We start from the raw sequence: 23353 nt of genomic DNA, 5'->3' as shown, positions 1-23353 counted from the left end.
AGTAAAAGACAGTAGTCTTGGTGCCTAATAGAAGTAAGAGACAGTAGTCTTGTAGCCTAATAAAAGCAATAGACAGTAGTCTTGGTGCCTAATGTAAGTAAGAGACAGTAGTCCTGAAGGCTAACGTAAGTGAGACAATAGTCATGGTGCCAAAGATGTCTAAGAGACAGTAGTATTGGTGCCTAATAAAAGCAAGAGACAGTAGTCTTTGTGCCTAATGTAAGTAAGAGACAGTAGTCCTGAAGGCTAACGTAAGTGAGACAACAGTCGTGGTGCCAAAGATGTCTAAGAGACAGTAGTATTGGTGCCTAATAAAAGCAAGAGACAATTTATCTTGGTACATAACATAACTAAGAGACAGTAGTCTTGGTGCCAAATATAACTAAGAGACAGTAGTAGTGATGCCTAATAAATGCAAGAGACAGTAGTCTTGGTGCCAAATATAACTAAGAGACAGTAGTAGTGATGCCTAATAAATGCAAGAGACAGTAGTATTGGTGCCTAATAAAAGCAAGAGACAATTTATCTTGGTACATAACATAACTAAGAGACAGTAGTCTTGGTGCCAAATATAACTAAGAGACAGTAGTAGTGATGCCTAATAAATGCAAGAGACAGTAGTATTGGTGCCTAATAAAAGCAAGAGACAATTTATCTTGGTACATAACATAACTAAGAGACAGTAGTCTTGGTGCCAGATATAACTAAGAGACAGTAGTAGTGATGCCTAATAAATGCAAGAGACAGTAGTCTTGGTGCCAAATATAACTAAGAGACAGTAGTAGTGATGCCTAATAAATGCAAGAGACAGTAGTATTGGTGCCTAATAAAAGCAAGAGACAATTTATCTTGGTACATAACATAACTAAGAGACAGTAGTCTTGGTGCCAAATATAACTAAGAGACAGTAGTAGTGATGCCTAATAAATGCAAGAGACAGTAGTATTGGTGCCTAATAAAAGCAAGAGACAATTTATCTTGGTACATAACATAACTAAGAGACAGTAGTCTTGGTGCCAGATATAACTAAGAGACAGTAGTAGTGATGCCTAATAAATGCAAGAGACAGTAGTATCTGTGCCAAATATATCTAAGAGACAGTAGTATTGGTGCCAAATATATCAAAGAGACAGTAGTATTGTTGCCTAATAAAAGCAAGAGACAGTAGTCTTGGTGCCTAATATAAGTAAGAGACTGTAGTATTGGTGCCAAATATATCAAAGAGAAAAGCAAGAGACAGTAGTCTTGGTACATCTGAACTCAGGCAATGAATTTTAGTTAAAATGAAGGAAATATATAAAGAAATTAATTATAATAGTGAAACTCTTATAGTATATACATTTAACACCAGAAAGTGGTATATCTTGTTAACAGAAAGCAATCAGTGAAGAAATATAAAATTTCAACACAATCTGTGGAAAGATGTGCAGGTAGTCGAACATGCAAGAATTTGGGAATGTATGTAAATGCATAAATGACAGACAACAGCAATACTTTTAGTTCTACCATATTCACGGGGACATAAAAGTAAAACAAAGGTCAGGAAAAGGTTTATAAGTATACCCAACTGAAACTGAAATCAACAGTTCCAGAAATGTTATACATGTGTAACCAAAACCAAAAACACCAACTTCAACCTGCTGTCTATATACAATAAACCTCAAATGCAAACTTTAATCTCATTTTCCCATAATCTGGAAAGCTTTTCCATTCCTGTTTTATATCAGTCTTTTTGAATGTATGATCAGAATTTGCAGTTATGTTCAAATATTATTTGAGAGGGCTCAATTATTGGAATATTCATTGGAATTACCAAAGTGCTCCTTCATTACTTGGATTTATACACACTGCTAAATTGGATTACTGTGTGCTCATTCAAAGACATGTTGTACTGCATCACTGGTAGATAGGGACGATTCAAATTCATTCAGAACATTCTATATTTTTGGACTTGTGATAGGACAAAAAATAATATTCACTGACAATTAAATTCCTAACCTGTGAGAGCCCTGAATTATTGAAATTTATTAATCATTTTTGTTTTGATTATTTAATGCAAGACAGGCATTCCAATCACATAATACTGTATACAATACAGAATCTCCCAATGTCAATTGCACTATGATACACATAAAGTGATATGATATTAATAATGCCATAATGCAATTATCACATAACCTTGAACTTGGAGCAGTAAGCACTGAGTTTACAAAAGCAAGGGAATCCTTAATGACATGAATTTGTCTTACTGAGATTCCTGCTCTCTGGGAAAACGTTATCATCTTAGGCAATTTTAAATGGGAACGTCTGTCCTGTTGACTTCGGATCTTTTGCAAGGTCTGGGCATTTGTCTGCAAAGTGTTGAGAGTCTTCACAGCTTCCTAAAAAAGATATATACACTCCTGACAGTTTGTAAGGTACATAAACTCTTGACAGTTTCCCCACAAAGGTATATAAACTCTCAAGTTTCCTCACAAAGGTATATGAACTCTTGACAGTTTCCCCACAAAGGTATATAAACTCTCAAGTTTCCTCACAAAGGTACATGTATATGAACTCTTGACAGTTTCCCTACAAAAGATATATAAACTTGTGACAGTTTCCCCACAAAGACATATAAACTTGTGACAGTTTCCCCACAAAGACATATAAACTCTTGACAGTTTTCCCACAAACTTAAATAAACTCTTCCCACCAAGGTATATAAACTCTTGATGATTTCCCCACAAATATATAAAAATTCTGACAGTTCCCCCACAAAGATATAAACATTCTTGATCTCTCACCAAATCATATAAACTCTTGACAGTTCCTCCAAATGGTATATCAACTCTTGACAGTTTTCTCACAAAGATATATAAACTCTTGACATTTTCCCTACAATGACATATAAGCTCTTGACAGTTTTCCCCACAACGGTATATAAACTCATGATAGTTTCCTCACAGAGATATAAAAAGACAATTTCCTCACATAGAGATATAAACTGTTGAATTTCCACACAATGGTATACAAACTCTCAAGTTTCCTCACAAAGGTATATAAACTCTTGACCATTTTCCCATAAAGATATATAAACTCTTGATGGTTTCCCCACAATGGTATATAAGCTCTTGATGGTTTTGCCACAGAGATATAAACTCTTGACAGTTTCCCCACAAAGATATAAACTTCTGACAGTTTTCCCACAAATTTAGGCAAATTCTTCCCACCAAGGTATATAAACATTTGACAGTTTCCCCCACAATGGTATATAAACCCTTGACAGTTCCCCCACAAAGATATATACTGGTAAACTGTAATTTTCCTCACAAAGACATATACACTCTTGAGTTTCCCCACAAAGGTATATAAATTCTTGACAGTTTTCCCACAAAGATATTAAAACTCTTGACAGTTTCCCCACAAAAATATATAAACTCTTGACATTTTTCCCACAAAGACATATACATGCTTAACAGTTTTCCCACAAAGATATATAAACTTATGACAGTTTCCCCACAAAGACATATACACTCTTGACAGCTTTCCCACAAAAGAAGATAGACTCTTCCCCTGAAGATATATAAGCTCTAGACAGTTTCTCCACACACTTATAAAAATTCTTGACTGTTTTCTCACAAAGATATAAAAAGTCTTGACAGTTTCCACACAAAGGTGTACAAAGTCTTAAGTTTCCCCACAAAGATATATACAAAGATATATAAACTCTCGACAGTTTCCCAGCAATGCTATATATACTCTTGACAGTTTCCCCAGAACAGTATATAAACACTTGAGTTTCCCCACAATGGTATATAAACTTTTAACAGTTTTCCCACTGAGATATATAAACTCTTTACAGTTTCCCCACAAAGGTATATAAACTCTTGACAGTTTTCCACACAGATATATAAACTGGATTCTTGACAGTTTCACCCAAAATACATATTTTAAATTCTTTTATTCACTCTTTACTTGGCACCACTGAGACCAGCTAGCAATTTGCTAACCGTTAACTGGATGTAACCATTTGTTGCCTCATGGGTATACGGATCAACATTTTATTTGTTACACTTACATTTACTGATGGGGCCAGTTTCCTACTGTTTTGAAGGTGCTATGAAACAGAATACTTGGCAGTAGTGTTGGATTTGTTATTTGTTACACTGTTATGATGAACATTTGTATTTTCTTCTTCACTCTAGGCATCGGTAGATGCTTGTATGGATTTGGGGATTGTCAAGACTTTAAACTTGGTCTCACCATGTGCTTAGATAAGGTTTGTTATCTGCTATAGATGCATGCAATAGAATTTGGCAGCATTGCTAAATGGAGCTGTGGCTTCCACTATCTTCCTAATGTAAGGGAAGCTCAGTCCTTTCTCATACTTCACCTCTTATACTTCTTTCATTTAGGGATTAAGTCTCTGGAATGAGAGAAATGGTCAACCTGCCAGTCTTTAGATGAGATTTTTCCATCCTGTTACATGGTGATTCATTATGGCCCTCCTGCCCACATCCATAGCAGACTGGTTTCAACTTGCAGCCATATTTGAGGTCAGACCCTATTTCTGGTGGTTAATGAATCAAATCGGATTTGGAATGAAAGAGTCCCATGGTCTATTCTGGGGCATGTCATGGTGGGATTGAGGCTAAATTTCTGAATGATCACACCCAAACAAATGCTCTATAAATCATCCATACTACTGCTAAGCTTCCCACCAACCCTACATTTAAAACATTCACCCAATTCATTCAAATGCAGCTGACATCCCCCACCCTGCCCCTTTCCTACTGAACTCTATTGTGATATTTACGAGCATAGCTTGGATTGACTCGGGTCAAACATCACAGTCTAACATAAGCATGCAAGTGCTTGTGCAAATCAACTTCCCATTTCAGCAAATGTTTTGTTTCTCTTGGGAGACATTTCAAGTACATCAGATTCTCCCTTGATCACTCAATACTTGACACAAGTTCAAAGATTTATCTGCAGATATGCTTAACTCCACAAAATGTTTTGAAGGATTACGGAGTGAGTTTTACTGATGCACTCTACAAATAGCTGACCATTCAGGCCAAAACTTCGGTTTGTGTAGTTTCCTTAATTTCTTTGAAAGACATGTTAAATTTTACATTTCTTGTCTTTATACCTGCAATATATGTCCTATATCAAGATAAAACATCACAGAATGTTGAAGAATGCATCGCCAAACTTAGCGTAATTTGTAGAAAAAAATGAATTTCTTATATAAGACACCTTCTCTTTTCTTCTTTACATTTTCTATCATTGATCATCAGTCATGTGCTCTTAACTGGCAGCCAAGCTAATCAGTATTAGTAACACATTTCCAATGGCCAATCAAATCAATTGTCTTAAACTGTTTTGGGCAATAAATACACTATGTTTAGTTAAAGTGGATATACACTACTATAGTCAGTTTAAAATCTACCTTAAGATTCTTCAGTCACTATTTTCTTGGGTCTTCTGTATGCATCACAAAGAGAACTTTCTTGCACCAAAGATGAAAAAAAAGTGTCAATGGCATATTAGGGCATAGACTAAAATGAACATTGCTTTAGACGTACAATACTTTAATTCTTGGAATACCTGATTATTTTGAAATATATTTTATCAACCCCATACTTTGATCATCAGGGTTCTCGTGCTACCCTCCTTCTTTATTTGACAATGTCCGGTTACTAATACTGTATAACACTGATAAGTAAATTAACTTCCAAGGCAGGGTCCACTGAACACTGAAGTCTAGAAATAAACAATGTCACACCTTAGTGGAAGGTGTGAGTCAATCTTTTGAATAAATTAAAATACTAAGACACAAGCAGCTTCTGAGAACATCATCCATATGGAAACCATGGAGATTAACAAACAAAAATAATTATTGTTCTAAATTAAATTAAGGTTTGTTTTGTATAGACTGCAGCTTCAATGGTTGATTTTAATCAACAAACTTTCATAATCTAATGATTGGTTTGATTTTGTGGGACTTAGTACCATTTTTCAGCACATAACAGGATATATGTTGCAACCAGCATATTTGCTGGGGGAAGAACCCAGCATATTTTTGGGAATAACCACTGACCCATGGAAAATTACTGGCAAACTTTCTCACATACTCATAATGGTCAAGCTGAAACTGAAACTCATGTGGACAGAAATTAGTGAGATGTGGGGGTGATCCAAATTGAAGACAAACACATTAAACCATATTTGACAACTTTGCCACCAAGGGCCCACATAATCAAATAAATATTGTCTTCTATGTGAGTGTAAATTGTTATCTGACCAAGTCAGCTTTCTGTTGGTCAGTTTTCTCTATATTGGAAGACATTTTGTCTAATTTTCTTAACATATCAAACTCAAAAATCAATTTCAGAAATCAAGGCTGACTTAATATTAATATAACAATGAAAATTAATAAATGTAAGCAACTATTCTAACATTTGAGAAAGGTTTAATTTTTTTTTTAAGCAATGGAGGTGGGGATGGTTTGGTGTTTCACAGCACAGCAACACAAGTAGGGTGTTTAGTACTGGGGCAAATGGAATAAAGTGCCTAAGCTGAAGACACATATACGGCCGATCCAAAGTAGGATTCGAATCTCCAGCATGCTAACCACTGCTGGGCCATGACTTCTGTGTTCTGTATTCATCTCCTTTAACATGCAAGGTGGTGCATCTGGCCTCTAGCATTTACATTTACAGTCTAATAAAACAAGCAACATAAATATGTTGATTTTCATTCCAATATTAAATAAAGATAGAAAATGATGTTGAAATTTAACGTTGATAACAAAAATAAATTCTAACATTAATCAAGAGGCACAACTGAGTCTGATTCTCTCATCTGGGCAACTGACATACTCAAGCTTGTGAAATCAAATTCATACATGTATTAGTACCATGGAGTGGAAAGAAAAGTGGAAAGCACTTAGCTGCTACATTGTCTGTTAAGCCCGAAAAAAAGTATGTTTCCTAAATTTCATCCTAACAATACTGTGTTTTTCAGTCATTATAAGACTTCAGTTTTACTCATTTTCCCCTCAATTTACTAAGTGACCCACAGTTGCTTGATCTAGTTATATTCTTTTGAGAACAAGACCTTGTTAGAATTGCTGAACAACTTGATGTTACATGTATATGAGAGTTATATATGCACTCTCTGTATGATAACCTAAATAATTTGCATAACATAACGCTTGCCAGAAATCTGAAGAGATCAAAATTATCACACATAGGTATCTATTACTATTCTATGTTTAGTGAGACTCAAAGATGTTGTGAGAAATGTTAAGCATCAGAATAATGTTATGAAGTCTAATAATGTTATGTTGTGTATTGGATCAAGTGTCTGAAGGTATGATTTAAAAACTGATCCCTACACAATAATGCCACATCAAGTTCTGATCTTACTAATTACTTGTATAACCAAAGCATGATCGTTTGATCTGCATCCTGGTTTGTTTTTGCCAGGACTTGCCACAGTCACATAATATTGTTCTATAACATGCAGGACAGGCTTTGGACTTACCTTCCATGTCTTACACAGCTGAAATTAGAAAACATGTACATCTGTAAACCAGTATGCACACATATAGCAAAATGAAGCTTAGGACGAATCAGATGAACTGCAAAATTTAGTCATTGAATTCTGACTTCAAACGAGGGATAATTTACAATGAGATTGGTGAATTTTTCACTTTCTTTTTCCAGTGAGGACAGAAAGATCGGGTTACGATATAAGTAGCTTTCATCTCTTTGCATGAGAACTTTTCTGTGATTTCTTAGTTAGGAAATATTACTTTGAAAAGATCTGAAAAAGTAATAAATGGGAGATTATGTTTAGCAATAAACAATATGTTTATCTTTGTCCATTACTGATGCAGATTCCATGAAAATGGATTCCAGTAATGGCATATTATTTGTTGTGCTTTTTTATCATACTGCATGAAGTAAATTGTGGAACATTTTCTTAGAAAACAGCAGAAAGCACTTTAAATTTCCAATTTAACATCTAGTTAATCAGTCCCAACAACCAACAGCAATACTCAGCAGGGTGATTGACACCTCTGTGCACCTTTACAAGCCTCCCTTAATCATAAGGTGACCAGATATTGTATCAGTCTTAATATAAAACTGATGCAAGAGATATTGTGTAATAATACACAGGCATGCAAATACAATATACACACAGTGTTACAAAGCACTCTTTAACAACCACAATAAGAAAAAAGGAAACATAAAAAATATCACATGGACCAAACAATTCTGAAAGGTCACATCCTTCTAACACAAATCTGCTAAACTTTATCAGATGTAATTAAAGGTCTGTTCATTTTCGTACCCATCTTTGTCATTTTGTTTATAAGAAGTTGATAGAAGAATATGCTGTTAGTAATACTGAGTATACTGGTATTCAGGCCGACATGGTGTCAGAAATATTCAGTATGCTGGCATGATAAGTCCAATATGCAGTTAGCAATGCTGAGTCTGCTGGCATGATATAGTCCAATATGCCATTAGCAATGCTGAGTATGCTGGCATAATACAGTCCAATATGCCATTAGCAATGCTGAGTATGCTGGCATGATACAGTCCAATATGCAGTTAGCAATGCTGAGTATGCTGGCATGATAAGTCCAATATGCCATTAGCAATGCTGAGTATGCTGGCATAATACAGTCCAATATGCCATTAGCAATGCTGAGCATGCTGGCATGATACAGTCCAATATGCAGTTAGCAATGCTGAGTATGCTGGCATGATAAGTCCAATATGCCATTAGCAATGCTGAGTATGCTGGCATAATACAGTCCAATATGCCATTAGGAATGCTGGGCATGCTGGCATGATACAGTCCAATATGCAGTTAGCAATGTTGAGTATGCTGGCATGATAAGTCCAATATGCCATTAGCAATGCTGAGTATGCTGGCATGATACAGTCCAATATGCAGTTAGCAATGCTGAGTCCGCTGGCATGATACAGTCCAATATGCAGTTAGCAATGCTGAGTCTGCTGGCATGATACAGTCCAATATGCAGTTAGCAATGCTGAGTATGCTGGCATGATAAGTCCAATATGCCATTAGCAATGCTGAGTATGCTGGCATGATAAGTCCAATATGCCATTAGCAATGCTGAGTATGCTGGCATAATACAGTCCAATATGCCATTAGGAATGCTAAGCATGCTGGCATGATACAGTCCAATATGCTGTTAGCAATGCTGGTTATGCTGGTATGATTCCATCCAATGTAACAAAAAACAACAGAACAAATCTGGCATTGTTGTACATGGGAGAATACTTAAGACCAGTCACGGAAATGTGTTGTGCTTAACTTGCATATTTACTGTACAGTGTTTACTCATTCAAATGCACTGAAAAAATGCACAAAAATGGCTGAAATGCTCCTTTTGTGACTGATAATTATTTGACGTGGTCAAATGCTTCCTTTGGTAGTGATAATTATTATATGGGGTTAACTGAGAGTTTCATATCTTCCGCTGAATCCAATGTTTGCCACTGCTTGTCAATTTACATGCTGTATAATACATACTTTAGATTATAATTTAGACACAACTAATATTTGGTAAAGGAAGTCTGAAATCAAACTTCTTAGATTTGACAGAAATAATGACTTAAATTTACACAAGTTACAAAAAGACATCAAGTAAAATAGAGTCCTTGCATATTTATAGATCCCCTTAGCAGTTTTCAATACTAAAGAGTGAAAACAGTCCAGAACTACAATTGTGGGGACAAGCTACTTTCTGTTATGCTGTATATGTGTTGACATATAGTATATAGTGTACCCCACATTTAAATTTTCATTTACTGCTTTACCTGCCTTGACAACTATGGACTGATAATGAAACATAACAAAATTCATTTGACTGTAGAAAACCAGTGACATTTCGAGTTTGTGTAACTTCATCAACTTAAAGACAAATAATGACAAATGATTTATTTACAAGTACAGTGTTTTAAGTTGGTCACCTTTATTACAGTTTTAAGGAGTAGGTTATCATATAATTAATATGTAATTAATTTTTAGCAGACACTAGAGCCATCGTTGTGGGGACTGCAAATTTTCTTTCACCAAAAGAGTACTAATACACTTTAACAAGAGAAAAAGTTAACTCCATGAGTTTAAAATAATTTTCAAGTAGGTTTTACACTGTAATATAATTATCATTGTGAGATAACATTTTTTATATACATGTACATGTATATGAAATCAAATATGATGTATATAACTCAAAGATCTCATATAAATATATGTTGTTAATTTCTAGTTGTATTATTTATTTACATGTAGTAAATCTCTCTCTCTCTATATATATATATACACACACACACACATATATATATATATATATATATATATATATATATATATATATATATATATATACAGAGAGAGAGAGAGAGAGAGAGAGAGAGAGAGAGAGAGACTTTATTAATATTGCAAAAATACAGAATCATCATTCATTATTAAAACTCAGAAATATTCATTTGAAACACAGCTGAATATTAACGTATTACACACCCTCCACATTTAAAGTTATACACATATATATAATCATCTGATTTGATTTTTTTTTTTAAATGTACCTCTCCATAAATATTTTTGAGTTATCAGCAAATGAATCAATACTACCTATACTAGCTATTATTTACTTTTGCAAGGCGCAGGGCCAGGGTAGGTTGTCTTAAATATATGTACACTGTCTTGATAATTTCGACATGACATCTGTCATTCACCAATCCAACATTGCTCTCTGACTCGTTTGGGTAGTTGATTAACTCAGTTTTTACCCTCTTATGCCTCTGTCTTCGATACCAAAAACGTTCTTCTAGCCTTCTATTTTTATTCTAGAACTAAATATTTGTAACCAATAACATGTCGAAATGTATTTCCAAGATTCATTTTGAGAATGCGTGATGACGAAACTTCACACTTGTAAGGCAAGAGGAAGGACAAGATCTGAGTAAACCGTACGTTTTCGCTAACCGGAACCGGGCGTCAAGCCTGTTGTAGCGGGTATGTCGAAATTATCAATACACTGTATAGGATCATAACAAAATATCGTATAATAACAAGATGCATGCCTGTCGGACAGTACTACAAAAATATACTTAAAGGCTCAAAACCAAGGCACATTTCTGCTTCAATGCCAACATTGATTAAGAACCTCATAAAAGCTTAACATTCGACGGCTTCCTTTTGGTACTGATGCAAGGGTGTCTGTCTTTCCGTTATCACTAGCTCCTAATGACTAGCTCCACTTTGTGATTGTTCGGATTTATCGCTTTTTTCCAAAACGTGTGTGTGTGTGTGTGTGTGTATATATATATATATATATATATATATATATATATATATATATATATATAACGAACATCCACACATGTCCATGTAATAATATAATTTTTTTCAATTTTAGATCATCACGACTTTATGCATTGAACCGACTCTGATTTAAGATTCGACTGGGAAATTGATAAAATCTACGATTGTTATTAACTCTACTGCTTCGGTCGTTACACCCGTACGCTGCACAATAATCGCGCCTTTCCATTTTCTTTCACCTGAACAATACATACATCAATAGTTCTGACTTGACGCGTTTTCCGATGCGTGTAGTTAAAGACAAAAGCGACTCGACTGCCCCATCATTATTATTGTCTCGCACTAGCTGATGTAATAACGCAGGATAATCGAGGCATCAGCGTATGCACAAAAACAATGTGAAAGGACTTTTGTTGGCATGAAGATAATGATTCAAAGTAATGGATTTTAGTCAAAATGCCTTACATCCTATTGTACGTCATGTTATGTATGGGAGTTAGCCTAAGGAACGGTGGATAAATGAACTTAACTGACATCAGAATATGTTCCGAAAGAACTATCTTTTGTGGGGCTAAGAAGGCCGTCGAGAGCGATCACGGGCCCTGGGGTAAGAATCACTCGGGCCTCTCCAAGTTCATGTGTAAACAAAAAAATTCTTTTATAAAATAAAAAAGTGTTGTTCGGTCCGGGCCCAGGTCTCGGGGATATATTCCTGGTCCCCTCCCCCCTTTGTCGGCCATGGGGCTACGTATGATATTTTCACACTAAAAGTATAGTATCGTACCATTTTTTATGCAGAGTCAAAAAAGCCTAAATACATAAAGTCATTACTTTTAGAAAGGAAAATATCAGAAGCCTAAATCAGAAATAATAAAGATGCATAATGGCACAATCACCCAATCTAGAGTAAAACGATGATTAGACTAACAGTCAGGTCTTGGACTTTCTTTTCAAACTTTTAAATTCATTTATATTTATTTGCTACAAAAAATTAGCAGGATCGTATTGAGCTTACTTTCCATAATACGCGATTTATAACTCGCACTGTTCCAATCTAGATTTGGAGTATTCGGGCTGCTTGACTGAGATTCAAGGGCTGTAATACAAAGAAATTAACCATCAATAATAGAAAAATCCATTGTATGGGAGACCGGAAGAACTAAACAGTAATGCCAACCAATTATTTTTACCATTGCGATGGTCCATTTGGGATACCCACCACTACTAAAAATGATTCTGTTAAAAATTAAAATCAGATTTTATATATAATCCTGCGACAAACATTTTATCACTAAATTGCCATTTTGAGTACCTTCATATTATTCCGTAGTTTAAATCTGAGTGATTGCTGCCAGTAAGCGGTCACACAACTCCACATTCGTCTACTACTTATTATCGGATTAAGTGACCACTCTCCTTGCTACGCACCTTTCTGAGAGAACCTTAAAAGGCACAAGACTTGAGAATGTTTCCTCTAACAAAATATGGAGCAATTTCTTTCATCTTTTGCATGACACACTGAATGCCTTGACGTTGTACATGATTTACACTGTTTCATTGGTCTCCTTGTATAGAATGTTACAGATGCTTTTGTTGGCCAACTTTAGCTAAAAGGAATATGGCAAGTTTAAATAATGATATCAGTCATAATATTGTTTCATACTAAACTGCTTTATAGAGCAATGGTTACGTACCAATACCACTTCTAAATCGTAATGATCAAAGTTCAGATAAACATAAAATATGGACCAGTTCTAAGTAAGGGGTGGCCAACTACGAGAAAGATGGTGGGCAAGAAGACATACTCCAAAGAAATATATTTGGTTTTCTTTTACTTATTGGTCTCAAAGAGATTAAAAATGTGTATAAAAGTGTGTGACACCTTCCACTAGCATGACAAGTATTGTGAGTAATTAGGATATACGTGGGTGAGCATTGTTGATTGCAGCAGTTGGGTTCGTGGGGTTGTGTGAGGGGCAACTGCAGTTCCTGACAACCCGAAAAATCTGCTGACCAACCAGATTTTCAAAGCTGGATGTCCAGTTACAACTACGGAGTTTAAAAACATATTCTACCCGTGCATGATACTTCGATCATAACTCCATCCTTTATGATAAACCAACCCTCAGCACGTTTTACACAAATTTACAAGGTGGAACCTCTGAGTATATTTCATAATAAATACTGTATTTTATGTCTTCGTGCTGTGTTGACTGCGTGTATAAAGCTTGGAGACCGAATATTCTAAAATGTTACTGTAACTGTTAATTTTGTATATTTGATTGATGACCTGCTACCATGGGTCCAAGTCAAGAAACCAAAATAGCATGGTTCTCTTGCTGATACTACTGTCAGAGCAATGGTCCCAAGTCTGGTGAATTAGAAGGACTATTACAGAAAGACCATTAAAGTGTGGTGATAACAACAACCCTTGCTTCTTATGCACATAAGAGACTGCAGGTGAATAGAACATGCAATAAGCCAGTCTGCAATAAGCTTATAATTCTCAATAGTTTTATTTCTTGACCAGAATGGAGGCCAAGTAACACTGAATTTTGAGCGTTTAACAAGGTTGGTAACTGTAGATGGTAGGGAACTCAAGTTATTGTCTATAAAGCATTTCGTTTTGTTCAATCATTGACCTTGACCTTTGAGGCTTTATGTACTGGATTTTTTATCACGAGGTATTAAACTGAATTGATAATCTGAACCCATCCTATGGCTTGTAGTATTAAAATAAAATATTTTGAAAGAACGAGATGCTGAAGAAAGTGTATGTCGATTTAGATTGCCATATCTACAATATTTAATAAAATAACTATGCTGATCTCTTAGGAGTCCTTTCGTGCACTTAATTTACATATTTTACATATTTATATTGAATCAAATCTTCTTTGTTTGATTAACATGCATTGTGTTACGGTAACATTAACAGTGCATGGAATATATATAATATGTGCTTGACCTTTGTCCGTCATTGAAACTTCAAGAATGGTATCCATAGTGATGTCAAGACCCATCTTTATGAGAACAAATGGAAACTTTTGGAAGATGCCGCTTGCATAGCCGATAATTATTTCTTTGCTATTTTACCAATTTTGACCTTTTGAAAGGATTCTAGCAAATTACACTCAAGAAGGATCAAAATAAATTTCAGCATTTACAACTTCAGAGGGACTTTATCAACATAAAGTGATGATGTTTGGTATGAAAAATTCTCTGACAGCATTACAGTGTTTAATGAACATGATAACATCTGGTTTAGTTAACTGTGACGCTTATATCGATGACGTCCTCATCGTCGACGATATCTGGAAAGATAATTGGAAACTTTTCGGAAATTCTTTGATCGACGCATTGATGCAAATTTGACAATAAATTTGGGTCAAAGTGAGTTTTGCAGAGCTTGTGTTAATTTTTAGGACATATTGTGGGACACAGACAAGTTCAACGTGAAGAAGTTAAGGCCAAGACTATTTCCGAATTCACAGTGCCTGCCAGTGAGAAACAACTATGCGATTTTAGGGAATGGCTAGATATTATCGGAAATCTGCTCAAATGTTTCCATAATTGCGGAACCCATGACCAATTTTGTCGACTAAGAAATCCATGTTTCACTGGTCTGAAAAATATCAGGTTTTTCATAAATTAAAGGCTATACTTAAAGATGCCCCAATTCTTTCAGATCCAGATTGCAATTATTTTCAATGTTTGCTGATGCAAGGGATGTAGGGGTTTGAAGGGTATTTATTCAAGAAGACAAACATGGCGTGGATCATCCAGTGTGCTGTTTTTTAAAAAAATTAAACAACGACCAAATAAAATATTCCACATTCGAGAAGGAACATTTGACTGTTACTGGCTTTGCAACACTTTGAAGTGAATATTGGTCCAGTTCCTTCTCGGACTATTGTATTCAGTGATCAAAAGCCCCTTACTTTCACCATGTAAACAACTATTCATTTCTACCTTTAAGTTCAGTCTCTAGAATCACTGTCAGTTGTGTTGAGATATAATTTGAGAGGAATTATTTAAATTTTTCATTGGAATTACAGAGTGTTAATTGCCCTATTGGATCAAAATACTATTTGGGATTATGGTGAATTCCGTCAAAAACATTCTGGATTATATCACTGAGACACATCAAGACTAGTGTTATATTAGCAAATTCAAAACTAATGGTACATCAGCATATTCAGGATCTGGAATTAATTCGGAACACTTTCTACTGTTGACCTTTTGATATAACTTTTAGAATTATTTGGGATTTAGTTCACAATACTGTAAGTTCCTTTAAATTTTCACTTTGTATTCTAAGGAAATAAATTATTTGTTGAATTTTACTAAACGTGTTGGTTTTTCTTTTTCTGTTATTTAGCTTAAGAGCATATAATCGTAACATGTTTTATTGAACGAACTATACCACCCCTATTATATCATACTTAGTGTTCAAGATAGGAAAGAACGTTTGAACAATTCATCAAAAATCATACTATATTGACATCGAATTACGACCAACCTAATTTAGAAGCATATAACTTCAATTTATAAATACATAGCTAGAAGGCAAACATTAGTCCCAGTAAGAAACATTTCATTTCAGCAATGTCTTCCATCATTGCAATCGAATGATTTGCGACAATATGAGCAAAAAATATCATAAACTGATGTATGAATTCGATGTGCTTTTATATGTGTATGCTTCTTCCAATTATTATTTGATAACTTTGTTTTACAGATCATGCAATATGTTTGCATCCATTCTTTTACTGTGAAGGAAGTCTCATCAAAACAATACAACATATGAACACATCAAACACCAGTCTGTCAACAAACACAGTAATGTCAATCAGATATTGTTACACTTTCTCTGCCTCCAAATTTACATAGGATTTTAGAGATAGAACAAAAACCTCAGAGAATGTTCTACGAGACCAGCCTACATACCATAACTGTATTAGACACTCCACCTCGTAAAGTCTTTTGTCCTTTGCAGGTAAGTATTACGCGGAATGCGATCCGGGGATCAGAAAACTATTTTAAGATGGCCGCGCATTCCCTGTTCAATAACAGTGAAGTACAATAACAACCAGCGATACAAAACGCCTTTACGTGATACTTTAAATTGCTAACTGACCTGGAAAGGGAGCCGTAGGAGTATTGTAACACTAACCTGTGTCTTTCTTATTATTAGCTTCAAAAGCAATGCAGAAGATAAACTAGTTGTAAGCATTATTAGAGAATTAACTTTATGTATATATGTACTATCACGGATCTGTTTGATCCCTGCAGTTCACTTCTGGGTTTACAGAACGACAAGAATATTTCATCAGACGTCAATGCCGTCATTGTTGTAGTTATAGCTAGTTCCGTTCAATTAGACATGTTGTGTTTCTTGTTTTATATTTGTTGTATATGTATTTTTATGCTTAAGTATAATGTTTTTTTTTTGTGACAAGATTGATAGAAAACACCGCAAGTTCAATACAAAAAACTATGCTGTTTTCATCATCGCTTTATTTACCAAAATCAGCTTGAAAACGACAAAATACACGGCAGTGATAATCACAGTCGCACCTAATTTCAACATTTAATTTGCACTATGAGAGAGAGAGAGAGAGAGAGAGAGAGAGAGAGATGGATGAGATGAGACGATTTATACATGTATTATTGAATAAATACATTACTCTTTTTCTTCAACAAAATAGTCAGTGACAGTCAGGCACTATTCTGAAACTTATTATGTCACACTGAAGTTTAATTGTAGAGGAATCAATCAATCACTAAATCAAAATAACAAATACTCACATAACAATGCAACTGCCATAAAACAAATTAGTAGAGGTGTAGATAAAACCATTGTGCAGGTTGCAGTTACCTAATGCTAGCTTTTACTATCAAGCTGCCGTACCTAATACGATATTTGAATTCCTTCTTTTTCTTTGACAAAGTTATACAATCAAATATTTGGCGTAGATTATGTTCCTCTCCAAATCCTTTTTATAATAGCTTTCTGTTTCTTTTACAGCTTTGTAAAAACACTTTTATATAGTTCTTGGTAGACGTTTTAAACTTTCAAACTTATCCTTAAATGTCCATGGTACGTTCCCGATACCTATGTACAATACCTGTGTTCGTTTGGGATTACACTGCAATGGGTATAGCATATTTCGTTAACAAGAAAAGTGCAAATCAACAAACTGTGCAAAACACAGTGAAATCGAGACCATTCAGAACATGCATTACTATGACATTCCTAACTTTAAAAATTTATGTGCGGTTTACTTTCATTGCAAGTACAGATATCGCGAACGCACTATATACCTGGCATGTATTCCACTCAAGAATATTTTATCCATCTGAACGAAAATACGACCAGTTTGGTTCGGTTTGGTGTTGCGTCCTCATAAGTATCGTGACAAAATGTATTATTCATGGTTAATTGATTTAATTGCCTAAAGTCCTACATCTAGACGGAAGCCTACATGCGGCATTAATTAACTGTTTCCCACTAATGTATGGAGAAAATTCAGAGATATGACGTATTAACTTTGAAAGGATATAACAAGCGACAAATACAATTTAATTTTCTTATTTCAGAGAAAATTTGGAGATACTGAAAAGACAAAGTATGCAACGTTTGAAAAAAAAATTTTGGCGTGCATACTGTACCACAGTCAAAACGATGTTATTTAAACTTATTCGAAATTCAACCTTTACTCCCATCTACACGTTGGACAGTTAGCTCAAAGTTTTAAATGGAAGCCACTAAATGATCGGCATAACTTTAAACATTAAGTATCTATCCAGTTTTTCATGTTTATAATTAAACTCGCATTTCACATTCAACTGCAAGTGAAATAAAGAATGAATACTTAGTTCTACTGCAAATTGCCGAGACATTCGTGTGACATAAATGGCAATTAAAATTTGCACAGACAAGGGTTGACTAATATATATATATATATATATATTCATCACCTAGAAGGTCTGTATTCATGGCAAGTTTGCCTCAGAAAAGACTAGGAGAATTTTGTTAATTCCGTTCGAAAAGGTTTATAAGATACATGAATTCAATGAGCATAATTTGTTCGCGGACAATAGTCAATCTTTGTTCTGATTTAAGAGGACGCCGTGGTTTGTTCACAAAGTTGTCTCTGTGTGTGAAATAACTCAAATTAACGCAAAGGTTCCCCCAAAAGGATCAATTACCGTAACCCTACAACTATCTTTATAAACTGCACTGAATTACCTCATAAATTATTTTATGATGGGAATATTTTATTGCATTTACAATTTGAACACGCAATATGGACTGTAGTACAAATATGAGAACTATCTGATCGGAAATAGATAATCGTTTTGGCAAAATATGATCTTAAAAAGTTGATTATTTAGGTGAAAGAACTTAAGGATTGTTGTGACTTTGTTTCGTACTGCAACACGTACATATATGACTACATCATTAATCACCACTGATTTCGTAAGTAAAGTGTTATATTTAAGAAAACGTGCCCTACAATAAATATTGCATTTCACACTATGCTGCTGCTTGAGTATGGAGTTTTAAATGGCTTTCCATTAATCAGACAATTTTAGTTTGATTTAGGACTGCGTAATTTATGGTCATCTAAGTCATTCCCCTCTGTGAATGGTTGAAAAATAAATATATACATACTTGTCAATCTAGTGTATTTCATGCCTCAAAACGAATTTAACGGATATTTAAAACAATCTCTTAATTGTGAACAATTCTTAACATAAATACATGATAGGTATTTACTAATTATAACAACGTTCAGTATAATCGATCATTAGTTTCTATTTGAAACGGGAAGGTTGGTAAATTTGAATAGAATCTGAAAGAAAATGTGATTGTGTGCCTCACAAGATATACGTGGTGAATTTTAGTATCATGTCAATATGTAGGCGAAACAGAAAAACAATATATAAGTAAGACGTACCTGAAAGATATAACTGCATACACATTTAATAAGTTGCTAAACAACGCAAATTTTAACGCCCCGATTAGATTAAGAAAATGTATAGAATTGACATTTCAGTCATTCTGTTCCCATTATTACGTATATTCAATTTGCATTGTTTGTTAGTTTTTTTAATTCATTTTTATTTCATTATATGCTATTGTAATGTAACACTGTATGTTCGACTTGACCTTGAACCAAAATTGAGTTCAGTTTCTGCTTGACCTGAATTGACCTTTTTAAATAAATATTTTATTTTGTAAACAACTAATACATAGCTAAAGTATTATCTATGTGTATGGGCTTAATATGAGGATCATTATTAATAGAAGAAATAAATATGTTTATTTGGGTCTGGGTCTAGCTTTTGGAATTTCCTTAGTGTACGTGACATAATCCAGGTTTAATATTTTAATTTTAGGAATAGGTTTCTAACTATACATAACATTTTTATTTTGTAAATACCAGGATCATTCTAGAATGTTAATTTTCATTAGGTAATATGTTTTTCTTAGAAAATGCTAACCGTGACCTAAGGTCAAGTAAAGAACTATATAATCTTTCTATTGAAATGATTTTTCACTCGTGCTTTAAGTTCTAGCACAATCAAGTTGTGTTATATGTTGTGCCCAGTATTTATTCGAGCTGGAATCTCTTTTCTTCAAATTATTGAAATCAAGTGATCATTTTCTTTGGACATATGGAATTCAAACCTGGAATTATGTTACTGTGATTCAACAAAAGACTGTTAGCACATCAACACTCTACGAGCTACCACAGACACATCATCATCCTCAGTTTTGGATTGAATTTGGACTTTGACTGAATTTTTATTAAGGACTTTAAATTATTAGTTCTTGAGTCTGTAATTCTAAGATTATTTGGGATTTAAGATAATTAAATAACTGTAAGATTTCTCTGAAATACAGTAAAATAATTATATCGTCTTTCTCACTTTTGATGCCCTCTCAAAGTTTTGCATTTCATATATGTATGAATTTTGTCCATAGATCGTAATTCGAGTTTCCTCCAACCGTCCCACCTCATGTTTGATATTTGGACATTTATGTTTGGGTGTAGGGTCAGAGTCAACTGCCTATCGAAAATCTGGAATTCTCCGCCACCGTCAGGTGATGGGATAGAGTAGACGCTTACAAGCTGGCTTAACACACTTTGACGATCTAACATTGAATCACAGATGCACGAGGTCGATAGGAAAATGATTTATTTCTGAGGAAATTGTGAGTATTATTAATAATCGCTTTGTGTTTAATCCGCTGACAGACGAGACGAAACTAATGCGTTGATGAAATTTTACCCGGTACTCGCCATATGCATTGCTAATTAAATTCTGGATTTGAACTGAATTAGCATAAAATATTAAAATCTGTCTCAAATACCTGTATCACCCATCACAGAGCGAAAGCAATTTGCTGCGAATAAGCAATGTCTGACGCAATCTTAATATCACAACACTACTGGATACTTAGGGATTTCAAACGATTTTCTTTGTTTCGAATTGTGCCTGTGACACTAGTAACGCACATTTCTGTCGGCTTAGAAGAGTAAAAATAATAGTATTACCACAAAGGTCTATTTTCCCCCATTGTTTAATTTATTTATTTTTAAATCACACCATCCCCCAAATTTAATATTATTTTTAAAGACAGGAAATCAAATACAGTGAACAGTTTTTGCTTCAATAGGTCTCCGGCATACATTGGGAGAATAAATCTTGGTCCACAGCCAGGCTGTGGATATTTATAATACTGTTTTTTTTTTTGTTACTATTTTTGACGAATTGCAGTAAACTGCTGTTCCCTTTAATATTAATGAAGCCCGCTTCCCCCCTCTCCCCCGCCAACAAAACAATAAACAAACATAAAAACCTCCATATCTCTCCATAACAATGTGACTTCTTAAATTTTCTTTGTTATCAAATTCAAGCTATTACAAAAGAAAAATGACTTTTTGTCAGTGTATGAATTCGTATGTATGCCTCTGATGATATTGAGGTACTGCTTGCTTCAAAGATAAATAACTGTTCGCCAGGTCTTTTGTCTGCAGCAAATGCAAGAAAACTGGTACCACATTAATAATAATAGTAGATAAATTATAAATTTTCCCCGCAGGTTTTAGGTGTAAACTCTTAGCACATGCTCAAGGCTTTGTGGTTATGCAAAAAATATAACATACTGACCCGCGGTTATTGGACTAATATTATGAGAGAGAGAGAGAGAGAGAGAGAGATTTCTGCGTTAGTGTTTATGCATGCCGTTTTCGCGGATTGCGCCAAAATCTTTTCAGATGTGACATTTCACATCTGCTTTCCATACCTTTACGATGCTATCATTGGGGCCTGTTTTAGGCAAAATCATACGCGCGCCTAGCCGTTATCGAAGCGAAAAGAAGTCGGGTGAAAGAACGAATTACACTCCAATCAATACATAATAAACATAAGGCAACTTAAAAAGATAAGATCTGTGTATTCAATTTTTGATTTATCAAATTACTCTGACAATCAAGAAGTCATTAGCGATTACACAGATTGCCCCTACGAAACTTTTCGTAAGTAAGTTAATGCCAAAGTGATCGTGATTACAAAACGTTGGCCATTGTGACAGGGTTTAAAATGTAGAAAACAATTTTTTTAAAATGTCCGTTATATCAAAGCAGAAGAAAAATAGTGGGTTGATACAAACCAAAGTAGATTTATCTCACACCAAATCTTTATTAATAAAATCAGCTTCAGAAACATATTATCCTCCACTCTAGAAGCCAGATTTTATTAGGTGGAAATCGGGGCTGAGTGGTCTTAGGTGTAGCAAACATACAATTTATACTCATACGTCCTGCTCTTCTACAATTTTCTCCAAAGGCCTAGTGGGAGTAATAAAGGGCTTATATACCAGAGTTCTAATTTCTCTTTTGATCTGTTATTTCCATGCTTATTTATCTACTATCATGGCATTATATTTCAAGTTCGACTTCATATTTTTGTAATCACATATTGATGACAAGTCTATACCGTACTCGATTCTAAAAACGGTCAGTATTTTATGTTTGTATTAATCAATTTTGTTTAGTTATTCCTCTTTTCACATAATATTAACACTAACACGATTTAAAGTGGGACTTGCTTTCTTAAAACAAAAAGAATATTAGCAAAACAAATCTGTGCTAGCAAAACAAATCTGTGCGAATTTAAGGCTGGTTTATTCCATGGCATGTGCACTTCTAGCTGTGATATACTTGTAATGTAGGGTCAAACGTTAAACAGATAAAGTTAGCATAAAAATGTATCCTTGGAAATAAAAAAGAATCTTACTTCAGATCATTGTCAAATTACAACCTTTTCACCCAACTATCACTGAAACACCATTGATTACAACATAAAATTAATGAGAAAAAAGTGTTTGATGAAAAATATTACTTTTATTACAGAAATGTTTCGGTTTCCATACCTAATTTCCCAGTACGAAACATGCATATTTCTTTATACATTGTTTTTAGGACGACATTATCATTTCTTGTGATTTTGCTTTTAACTGGAATGTATCAGAGAATAGCATAAACAAATGTATTTGTTAGAATACGAGTTTTCATGTAGGAAAATATTTATAAGATTTAACAATATATATGAATTTGGGAACTGTTGAGCGTCGAATGGAACAGGGTCGGGACCCTATTTTAATAGGGTCCCGACCTGATGGGTCTATGGAAATGGAACAGGGGTAGGCAATTGAAAGTCTATCTCTTTTCGAGAGATTGGAGTGGCCCTGAAAAGGGCCTTTGGTTTTCTTCTTCTTTTAATTTCTTCTATTTCTCCACCAGCTTCTTATTTTCTCTCCTACACTTTTTCTCTTCTTTTCTTTCTTTTCTTCCTCCTTTTTCTCTTCTTTCTGCTTCTCCTCCTCTTCTTTCTTCCTGTTCTCATTTTCTTCTTCTTTTTCAATTGTTTCGTTCCATGCTCTCATCCTTATCCTTTCCTATTCATCCTCCTACTCCTC

General features: G+C 34.5%; 1 protein-coding gene across 2 annotated transcripts in view; it reads right to left on the bottom strand.

The window, feature by feature from the left end:
- The window catches only part of LOC149779266 (folylpolyglutamate synthase, mitochondrial-like), a 96816-nt gene that overhangs the window by 49286 nt on the left and 24177 nt on the right, over positions 1-23353 (bottom strand). Inside the window, exons 1-2 of one of the 2 annotated variants that reach the window (XM_089939851.1) lie at positions 5435-5516; positions 2250-2381 (exon numbers count right to left, since the gene is read on the bottom strand). In XM_089939851.1, the coding sequence (XP_089795977.1) occupies positions 2250-2282 (33 nt within the window). In that variant the 5' untranslated portion in view covers positions 2283-2381; positions 5435-5516. Of the gene's footprint in view, positions 1-2249; positions 2382-5434; positions 5517-23353 lie in introns of those variants that run through there. The other variant, XM_089939850.1, reaches the window with a different exon arrangement.

Source organism: Sinohyriopsis cumingii, chromosome 17, assembly GCF_028554795.1.
Source record: "Sinohyriopsis cumingii isolate HCF-2022 chromosome 17, ASM2855479v2, whole genome shotgun sequence".
NCBI classification, from domain to species: Eukaryota; Metazoa; Mollusca; class Bivalvia; order Unionida; family Unionidae; genus Sinohyriopsis; species Sinohyriopsis cumingii.
This window is presented reverse-complemented; position numbering and strand designations above follow the sequence as displayed.